We start from the raw sequence: 10,447 nt of genomic DNA on the forward strand, positions 1-10,447 counted from the left end.
CCAGCACCTGCTGGGTCCCTCTCCATGGCCCTGACCTGTTCCCCAACAGGCATGTCCTCACCAATTTCCGGTCCCTCATGATTCAGCTCGGCTCCCCTGGTCGGGTTCTCTCCTCTCCTCGGCCAAGCTCAGTTTACCCACAGCTCCCGAGCATGGCAGGCGCAGGAAGCCCCCCCTCAGCCCCAGGGACGCCCCATCTTCACTCCACACAATTCCACCATGGGGGCCACTCAGCCAGGCCTCTCCTCAGAGAAGTTCTGACCCGGCCGGAACACGATGTGTGCTGTTCTAGGATGCCAGCTAGTGGAGACCTTATGCCCATTTTCTAGGCTGTGACAATGAGGTCTAGAGTGAGCACCGGGCTTGCCCAAGTTCTAGAACAAGTGAAAAGAAAAGAAAAGAAAAAAAAATCCCTTCCACTTCCCAGACACTGAGGTCAGAAGCCTTGTTCAAGGTACAACAGTGAGGCAGGGGGGCTTTGAGCAACAGTTGTCCGACTGTCCTGGGACGGGGCCAGCCCCATTTGGCTTCGGCTCCTGTCAGCGCCGCCCCCTGAGTCCTGGCTGGGCGGCCCGATCTGGCTGCCGGATGCCTCTGGGTTCTGGGAGTTTGGAGGCAGCATCTTCACCAAACCGCCTTCGGGTCGGGGACGGATAGTGGAGGCGGCGGGCAGGGATGAGAGGCAAGGGGCCACCCCAGGGCTGGGACGGGGCCAGGGGACCGGAGTCCGCCTCACCACCGGGGGCCCCTCCAGCGCCCCGCTGCCTCATCAGAGCCTTGGCTGGGGTGTCCTTGGAGCCCCAGAACTTCTTGAGCTGTGGAGGGAAAGAGAGGGAGGTGAGAGGAGGCACTTGGGGGCCCAGAGGAGGAAGGAGGTGAGACCGGAGGGAGGTGATGACGGAGGGGAGGGTGTGAAACTCCGAGGGGTCTCCAGAACCAGGAAGGAAGTGAGTGGGGAGGCCAGGGACGCCCAGACCTACAGAAGGGGCAAGGAGCTGCATCCCCACGCGCAGCTTTGCGGTGGGGAGGAACAGGAAGCAGTCGGCAGCTTCATGGGGGGAGCAAATATTTGCCAAGGGAGTTGATGCTGGGTGAGGGCGGCTCAGGACGGGGGAGAAGTGAGGACCTGGCCCTTGCCCATCCCTCTTCTCCCCTTGACCCGGGTGGAGGGAGATGATTCCTGGGACTTTCTCCCTCACTCTCCAGAGAGTCCTTGAGCTCCCACTTAGCAGATGGGGAAACTGAGGCTCAGAGGGGGCACAGCTCACAGAGGAACTGACCCCAGGTCTGTCTGGATCCAAGGAGAATCCACCGGTTTCTCCCACGTGGCTCTGCTCTTACCCTCTCCATAGCCCACTTCACAGCTGAGGACACTGAGGGCCTGCCCAGGGTTCCCCAGAGAACTGGGGCAGGCTCTGCCGGAACCCCAGTGTCTAAGCAGCTGGGGGAAGGGAGGGGAGACCCCCCTGACCTTCCCTAATCCCCTCCCCAATACCCCTAGCACACTCGAATCTAGGAAGCCAGCAAGCAGAGCATTTAAAAGTCTTGCCTGGGAGGCAACCAGGGCTAAGGTCCAATTCCTCCCTGGTGCCTCAGTTTCCCCATCTGTGAAATGGGTGGGTGGAGAGCTGTAATCACATCCACCTCATAGGGTTACATTTAACCACCTCTGCGAAAGCGCTTGGCACGGGGCCTGGCACGTGGCAAGGTGCCCGCAAAAGATCGTTGCTTTGACTTGGGCAAGTTAAACACAACCTCTCTGAGCCTCAGCTTTCCCATCCATAAAAGTGAGTGTAATAAGAGTATCGCTTCATTGCCCTGGGAAGATATCAGGAAATCAAAATAAATTCCACTTTGGGAATTTATTGTAATGATGGTGATTATTCTATTTCTTTCGATTTCATTGACTCCTCCTCCCAAGCAAACTGAGGATGGGGACACTAGCTCAGCCCATTTCCTTGATGAGAACACTGAGGTTCAGAGAAGGCATTTCTCCCCCTCCCACGCCCGGAGCTCTCACAGTTGGTGTATCTTGCCAGGTTTCACACCCAGGGCTCTCGGGGTCTCTGCCCAGTGTTACCAGGCGCTCCCCTGCCCAGCACACAGTAGGGGTACAGGAAGTGGACGATGCGATTATGAACGCAGGGGAGCAGTTTTGTTTTTCCCCGCCCCACCCCACCCCCGGGGCCAGGCACATCGCAGGCGCTCACATGCCTCTATCCTCTTCCAGCTATTCTCTCTCAGGCCAGCCACCAGGTCTCACCTCATTGTCACCGTCACTAGAGCCTGACAGCTGGGACAGGCGGCTCAGGTCCCATAGGGAGCGGCTGTGCTGGGCCAGGGGGCCACTGGGGGTCCGGGCTCGCTGTACACTCCTCAGGATGTCGCTAAGAGCTGGCCCTGGCTTGGCCAGGGTCTCCTGCCTGTCCCCCTCGAAGACTCGGCAGGCGGCCAGGCGTTGGGCCAGCGAGCCATCAGGCAGTGGTGGCGGCGACAGGGGGGCCACGGAGCAGCGGCGGGCCACGTGATGCGGGCTGTAGGCCAGCTGCAACCCCCCCAGGGCTCTGACAAAGGGACCTGGGGTGGGCGCGGGCGGGAGCGGCCAGGAGGCCGCATAGAGTGTCCGGAACTCTCGGCTGAAGGCATCGGCGATCTCACCGGTCAGCAGGGTCACCAGGCCACGGTGCAGGCGTGAGTCACTCCATGTGAAGCTGGGGGGCACAGAGGTGGGGGTCAGGATCTCCAAGCATCCCCAGAAGCCTGGTCTGGCCCCCATCACCAGGCCCCAACCTGGTCCCAGGGCGGGCTCTGGGACCTCCGCCAAGTCCTGCCATCCCTCTGGCCTCAACATGCACCTCTGTAGAATGGGAACAATGAAGTACCTACCCCAGAGGGTTGATGTGAAGACAACATCAGTTAACATACTTAAATGATCATCTGGAATCAGACTCGAGTTTAAACCTGGCCTCTGCCTTGTCCCCATGGAGGCATGCCTCAGTTTCCCCCTCTGGAGAGAGATGGGATTCTGACACCCTCGGGGACTAAAGACTCAGCTGCTTCCTACAGTGATTGCCATTTATTAAGTGCTTGCTGTGTGCCAGGCTCTAGGTGTGCCTGCTCCCTGCCTCAGTTTGTTCATCTGTAATATGGAGCTAAAACGTAGGAAGATTAGAATCAGAGAACATGGGTCAGGCCTCCGGCCCGGGGCCTGGTAGGTGCCCAGCATTAAAAGCCTGCGAGCCGTGGTGAGCTGTGCCCTTACTATCGCTGTGACCACAGTGGCTGTGATTTAAAGCACTGAGCACAGGGCTTGGTACACAGCAGGTGCTCAGTAAATGCTCTCTTGAATTAAGTGAACCTGGACTCTTGTCCTGGCTCAGGGGACCTTGGACGTATCAGTTTTCCTTCCTGAGCCTCATTCAGTTTGCCCATCGGAAAAACAGGCTCGCCCCGGGCTGTGTATCTTGCACGTGGCGGGACAGCACCCAGCGCCCAGCAGAGCGGATGAGTTCGCAGCCGAGATGATGAAAGTTGGTCTGAGCTCCCTTACCTAGGTGGAGCGGCAGTGTCCTTGCTCCCGGGCAGGTCGGCCGGCCAGCCTGCCCCTCAGATTGTGACACCCCTCCCCCACCTATGACCTCACCCCCAGAGCAGTCAGTGGGAACCCTGGCTGGGGTCTGTGAGGTCACCCCATTCCGCTGCACAAAGTCTCTTGTCAGGCAGCGGCCACTGGCTCATCTCCATCCCGGTGGAGTTTCTGAGACCCAAGGACCAGAGAGCCGTGGTCACAACAGAGCTTCCGAGAGGGATGCAGAGCACTGGGAACCAAGGACACGCCAGGTGCTGATCCTGGGAGACCAGAACCAGGGGTACAAGCCTTGCGGGCGTGAGGAGTGCCATTCAGCAGTTCCGGGAGGCCCAGGAAGCCTACTGCCTGGCTTGGGCACCGTCCCGCCACCAGGCCACCATGGTCCTCGGCTGGCTGCTGCTTCTGGTGATGGCTCTGCCCCCAGGCACGATGGGCACCAAGGACTGCGTTTTCTGTGAGCTGACCGACTCCACGATCTGTCCCGGCATGCACATGCGCTGTGGCGATGACGAGGACTGCTTCACGGGCCATGGGGTGGCCCCCGGCGTCAGCCCCATCACCAACAAAGGCTGCGTGCCGGCCACCTCGTGTGGCCGCGAGGAGCCCGTCAGCTACATGGGCGTCACCTACAGCCTCACCACCAACTGCTGCACCGGCCACCTGTGTAACGGGGCCCCCCACCCCACAGGCGGCCGGATGGCAGGGGCCACCACCAGCCTGGCGCTGGGCGCGCTGCAATTGCTCCGACATTTGCTGTGACCAACCTGGAGGGCAGGGCCCAGGACTGGTCTCCCGCCTGCGCTGCCCCCCCATGCCCCCTGCCTCCATCCCCTTCCCCTGTCAAATGGCCAGAGACCCTGGACAACCCCTTGTGGCCCTGGCCTCATCGTTCTAGGGCTGTCACCAGAGCCCAGCGCCCGACGAAGCATCAGGCCTGATTTAGTGGTGGGGAACCAGGCCTTATGGGTTTGACTGTGCTGTTGTATTTCATTGGTTCTAAGACGCGTATCATTTCACATTCTGATCAGGATGTTTCTTTGCTTTGGTGGTACCTTAGAGTCTATGAAATATGGTAAAAAATAAATAATAAACGACAGCTGACGTTTATGGAGCACTTCTTATGTTCCGTGCCAGGCATCGTTATCTCATTGAATCCCCAAGTGAAGCTGGGAACGTGGGTTCTCTTCAAAACCTCCCAGTCTCGGGAATTCCCTGGCGGTCCAGCGGTTGGGGCTCTGCGCTTTCATTGCTAAGGGCCCGGGGTTCAATCCCTGGTTGGGGAACTAAGATCCCGCAAGCTGCGTGTTGCAGACAAAAAAAAAGAAAAAAAGGGCTTCCCTGGTGACGCACTGGTTGAGAATCTGCCTGCTGATGCAGGGGACACGGGTTCGAGCCCTGGTCTGGGAAGATCCCACATGCCGCGGAGCAACTAGGCCCGTGAGCCACAACTACTGAGCCTGCGCGTCTGGAGCCTGTGCTCCGCAACAAGAGAGGCCGCGATGAAGAGGGGCCCCCACTCGCCGCAACTAGAGAAAGCCCTCGCACAGCAACGAAGACCCAACACAGCCAAAAATAAATAAATAAATAGATAGATAGATACATAAAAGAGCCAAGCATTTGAAGCCCTTTAAAAAAAAAAAAAAACAACCCCCCAGTCTCGGTGCTAGCGGTTCTCAAAGTGTGGTCCCTGGACTAGCAGCATCAGTATCATCGACCGGGAACTTGCTAGAAATGCCAATTCTCGGGCCCCATCCCAGCCCGGCTGAAAAGGAGCAGGGCTCAGAAATCTGTTTGCTTTTTTTTTTTAACAAGTCGTCCAGGTGATTCTGATGCCTGCTCAAGGTTCAAAGCCAGCAGCCTAGAGCAAAGGTCATCAAGTGGGCACTTCCGTCCCTCAGGGGGCACCGGGCAAAGTCTGGAGACAGTTTGCGTAGTTGTACTTGGGGAAGGGGGAACGCTACCAGCATCTCCTGGGTAGAGGGCAGTTCAGCCCAGGAAAGCCCCCCCACAGCACAGAGTCCTCCAGTTCCGAATGTGAGTAGTGCCTCCGTTGAGAAACCTTGCTGTAGACGCACTCACTGAACCATCCCATTGTCTAGAGGGCGAAACTGGGGCACAAAGAGCGGAAGTCAGTTATGCAAAGTCACACAGCCAGTAACTGTCCGAGCTAGGATTTGACCCCAGGCCATCTGACCCGGAGTCCACGTGCCCCCTGACATGCTGTTCCCAGGAAGTAAATGCTGCTATTTTCACACTTTCCAGATGGGAAAACTGAGGTTCAGAGTGGGGAAGGCCCAATGTCACAGAACTAAGAAGTCACGGAGCCAGGTTCCAGGGTCAATCAGACCCCAAAGGGAGCAGAGGAGGGACATGAGATGGTCTGAGGGCTGGGCCATTTGCATACCAGCTCTGATTTTTTTTTTTTTTTTGAGGTACGCGGGCCTCTCACTGTCGTGGCCTCTCCCGTCGCGGAGCACAGGCTCCGGACGCGCAGGCTCAGCGGCCATGGCTCACCGGCCCAGCCGCTCCGCGGCATGTGGGATCTTCCCGGACCGGGGCACAAACCTGTGTCCCCTGCATTGGCAGGCGGACGCTCAACCACTGCACCACCAGGGAAGCCCCAGCTCTGATTTTTGTACAGATGCTCAGAGAGGTGGAGTTACTCACCCAAGGCAGAGCTCAGACTTCAATCCAGGTCCCCCTGGCTTGGAAACTCCCACACACCAAGTGAGAGCCCAGTTTTCCAGATGAGGAAACACAGGGGTCATAGAGATGAAGACTTACCCCCAAGCCACTAAACAGCCCAGCAGCAGGGCCAGTGCCAGCCTATTCTGCTACAGGACGCCTCCTCTCCCGAGCAGGGGGTTAGACCCATTTTACAGATGAGGAAAGAGAGTCTGGGAAAGGGGCTGCCAACTGCTGTCTGAAACCACTGAGGGACAGTTGGGGACAGGAGACCGGGCAGTGTGGTGGTTGGGGGGGTAGCCGCACCTGTAGGATCCTGAGATGACCCTCTCGCCGTCCAGCAGCACAAACTTTTCCCGGACGTTGCCGCTCACCTGCCGACACCAACGGCTCTGGAAACTGCAGCCCCGCACGACTCGGATGTCCAGGTTCTGGGGTGGGGGAGGCACGCCTTTGCTCAGGCTGACCCCCCAGACCTCCACCCAGTGCCGAGGGCTCAGGATCCCTACAGGCTGGTCTTAGCTAAGTGGCCCATGACTCTCTGGAAGGTTCTGTCCCAGCTTCCCCAGGGCCTCAGGGGTCTGTTGCAGATATTCCTGACTCAGAGGGACCCCATGAGAAGGCTGACCCCAGTTTCACCCCTGTCATGGGCATCACATCTCAGGGGACCCTCTCAGCTGGCATCCACCTCGATGACCCAGGGTCCCATGGAAGGGTCTTCGTCTGATGCTCCCAGTGCCAGGGCACTGGGGACTCAGGGGTCCCTCCTGCCAGGCCCCTACCTCAGTGGTCCAGGGGTTCACCCCCAGTTGCTGGGCCAGAATCAGGAAGGCAGGCAGCTGCTGGTGGTCTAGGAGCAGGTAGACGGGCACCCAGCGGCGTGTGGCAGCATCCACCAGGTCCGAAAGCAGGTCTGGGTCAGTGAAGACATCCATGACCACGGCCACCAGCTGAGGGTGGGGAGAGGGGCTGTGGGTGGAGCCTAGGGCTTAGGGGGACATGCAGAGGGTGACGTGCTCTGGAGGGTTTAAGGGCCCAGTCTCCATGGGATGTTCAGGGAGCCTGAGGGGGAGGCCCCCCAGACATGCACTATGTTCATGCAGTGCCTACGTGTGAATGAGAAGAAAACAGCCCTTCCTCGAGACCCACACCTCTAACTGCTTGAAAACTGTTATCATAAATCACACGTCTGCAACCGTATCCCTTGAGCTGTGACACTAATACATGGCTGCCCTGCTCCAGAGGTCAGTGGGCTGGAGGCCCTCGCAGGGCACTGTGGGCAGCTGCCCACCTGGGTCCTCGGGAGGGATGACCTGCCAGGCCACCACGGCGAGCTCTGGGGACTGGGGGGTGCTGAAGGCCTGGATCTTGCAGGCGGAAAAAGGTAGTGGTGATGAACCCTGACTCACGGGCCAGACAGCCTTGGTTCAGATCCCCACTCGGCCACGTACAGGCAAGAGACAATCTGCCGTGCCTCAGTTTCCCTATCTCCTCAATGGGCACATTAAGTCTCAGCCTCACAGGGTCCTCCTGAGGATTAGGCAGGTTAACTCATGTAAAGCACTTAGCATGGGAGCAGTAACAGGAAAATTGTTAAAGAATCGGGGGGACTTCCCTGGTGGCGCAGTGGTTAAGAATCGCCTGCCAATGCAGGGGACATGGGTTCGAGCCCCGGTCTGGGAAGAGCCCACATGCCACAGAACAACTAAGCCCGTGCACCACAACTACTGAGCCTGTGCTCTAGAGGCCGCGAGCCACAACTGCTGAGCTCACGTGCCGCAACTACTGAAGCCCGCGCGCCTAGAGCCCGTGCGCCACAACAAGAGAAGCCACCGCAATGAGAAGCCCGCGCACCACAACAAAGAGAAGCCCCCGCTCACCACAACTAGAGAAAGCCCGCGCGCAGCAACGAAGACCCAACGCAGTTGAAAATAAAATTAAATAAATAAATAAAATATGTAACTAAATAAACTGTTAAAAAAAAAAGTGCTGTCCAGGGGGTGCTGCAGGGGAGACATCTGGGCCCTCCCCGAAAGGAGGATGGAGACCTCCACCCTGGTGGTGGAAGTGGTAGAGGAGATGACTGAGACCAGGGGGGTCATAAGTAGGTCCAAGGGCCATGGATGCCTAAGGCACCCAGGTCCTGGGGAGAAGATGGGACCCCCCCCATATGTAAGAGGGAGAGGATGAGATCTGGGGGGTGTGGATGCCCAAGTCCTGGGGGCTGGGAGGTATGGATTCCTGGGTTCCAGGGATGTGGACACACAAGTTCCAGGAGGGCACAGCTCAGAATGCCTGGCTCCCAAGTGATGTGTACTCACTCCCACATCTGGGGGCTGGCATGTGAGGATGACCGGCTCTGAGGAAGGGACACTAGGCCCTTGAGGCCCCCACCTTGTGGGCGGCCTGGATTTCCTGGTGCACCAGCTCCTTGAGGGACGGTTGGCCCTCGCCAGGTGGCTGCGTGTACAGCTGTGCCCGGGTGATACCCTTCCAGGCTGAGTCCTCCGGCCAGCCCAGCCGCAGCATGGGCACCGGCTCCTCTGACTGTCCAGGCCAGTAGGTCAGGCTGCCCAAGTCCCCATCGGTGGCGGTGGCTCCCTCTGCTGCCCTGCTAGGCTCCTGCTTCGCTGCCGTCCAGTCCTCAGCCGTCGCCACCAGGCCCCGGAGCTCATCTCCACTCAGGAAGGGCCGCAGCCCCTCGCGCTGCACACAGGCCTCAAACGCCTCCACACCCTGGCTCAGCAGAGCCTCCAGCGCCAGCCTCTGGCCCTCGGAATACAGGAAGCTGGGAGTGGCCTCGGTCAGGGGCAGCTGCCCGGCCCCTGACTCTATTCCTCCCAGTGCTGCCAGCTGGGAGGCTGCCATTAGGCCGTTCAGGTGGGAGGACGGAGAGGCTGGATGTCCAAGGGCTTGGCCGTCTCTGGGCACTGAGCATCTGGGGGTCTCCCGACAGAGTCTGTGTGGCCGTGCAAGGCAGGACAGCCCTAAGTCCAAATGGCTCCCTGCACTGTCCCTGGCTTGCCGTCCTGATAATCAGACTGCCCAAGCGACTAACCACCGGGTGCGTGGCTCTGCTCAGACCAACAGCCCACCGGCCATCTGAGCTTCCTGCCAGCCTCTGATGGTCTGGCTGAGCCTATGACTGGCCCTGCGTGTTGGTCAGGCTGACCACCTGACACTGTCTCCAACTGTGCGATCCATCAGCTGCCCATCTCTGCTCCCCGACACCTCCAGCCCGCTGGCTACATGATGCCCCAACTGACCCTTCGGCTGGCTCAGGCTGACTTCCCCATCTTCAGGCAACAGGCTGTCTGCCCGTCTCTGAGCACCCAAATGTCCCTAACTAAAGGCAGGGCGAGATGCCTGTTTCTCCCTGGCAGTCAGCACATCTAACCGACCCTCTCTGGCTGTCTCTTTGTCTGGAAGACACCGATTGCTTCCAACTGACACTCTCAGTATCTGACCGCCGAGTGGGGCACCCAGCTGGCTCCGTTAGAACCGGTTTCTCCCGACAACCAGCTGGCTGGCTCACCAGCGCTCACGGGCTGACCATCCCGGAAGACTTCTCTTTGAATCTCCCCTCTCAGCCTCGGAAGAATGCACTGCAGCCCTAAACCTCGGTATCACCTTCCCCAGCTGGGGAACTAGGTCTGTCTCCTCTGCCGGTTGAGGACTCTGCTCCCTGAGCGTTCACACCCACTCAGGCTGCTGCAGTGGCGGATGCCCTCTACAGGGGGTTTGATTATCATGGAACCAGCCCATCTAGATTGAGGGGCCGACTAACTAGCCACAGTTCCTCAGACGGCTGCCCCTGCCTGTCTCCTGGGCCACCGGGTTGTTTCTGGCTGTCCTCTAATCAATGCTGACTCCAGCCTGGATTTCTGCCTTAATCCCACTATCTCCTGCTATCGGACCATCCACTTATTCCTAGACAAGGAACACCCTGCATCTCTCCCTCCCAAGACGTCCCTTTGAGGATCCTGACCCTGCCTCTGGTGGGTGGACCCCTGATCCCTGCCAACAAGCAGCCCTCCTTCCAATCCCAGCACCCAGTCTGCTCCCTTCCTCCAGACCGCAGCGACCAGCCCTGCAAAGAGAAGGACGGGGAATAAAGCCAGGCCACTCCCTCTCCCTCCTGCCCTCCCCAGACGCCCCCATTGCGTCCAGGTC

The 10,447-nt window shown here is 59.0% G+C and overlaps 2 protein-coding genes across 2 annotated transcripts; one reads left to right on the forward strand and one right to left on the reverse strand.

Annotated features, from left to right (window-relative positions):
• Nucleotides 1-263: 263 nt before the first annotated feature.
• FAM83E (family with sequence similarity 83 member E) lies at nucleotides 264-9,142 on the reverse strand (the record flags this gene model as incomplete). Its single annotated transcript, XM_079908104.1, has 5 exons — nucleotides 264-815; nucleotides 2,264-2,711; nucleotides 6,581-6,705; nucleotides 7,057-7,224; nucleotides 8,669-9,142. 5 exons carry the CDS (start codon nucleotides 9,140-9,142, stop codon nucleotides 540-542), a joined length of 1,491 nt encoding a protein of 496 aa, XP_079764230.1. The 3' UTR covers nucleotides 264-539.
• Nucleotides 3,968-5,339, forward strand: SPACA4 (sperm acrosome associated 4; the record flags this gene model as incomplete). Its single annotated transcript, XM_079907837.1, has 1 exon — nucleotides 3,968-5,339. The coding sequence occupies one exon, from the start codon at nucleotides 3,968-3,970 to the stop codon at nucleotides 4,346-4,348; it is 381 nt and encodes a 126-aa protein (XP_079763963.1). The 3' UTR covers nucleotides 4,349-5,339.
• Nucleotides 9,143-10,447: the final 1,305 nt, after the last annotated feature.

Source organism: Stenella coeruleoalba, assembly GCF_951394435.1.
Source record: "Stenella coeruleoalba genome assembly, chromosome: 20".
NCBI classification, from domain to species: Eukaryota; Metazoa; Chordata; class Mammalia; order Artiodactyla; family Delphinidae; genus Stenella; species Stenella coeruleoalba.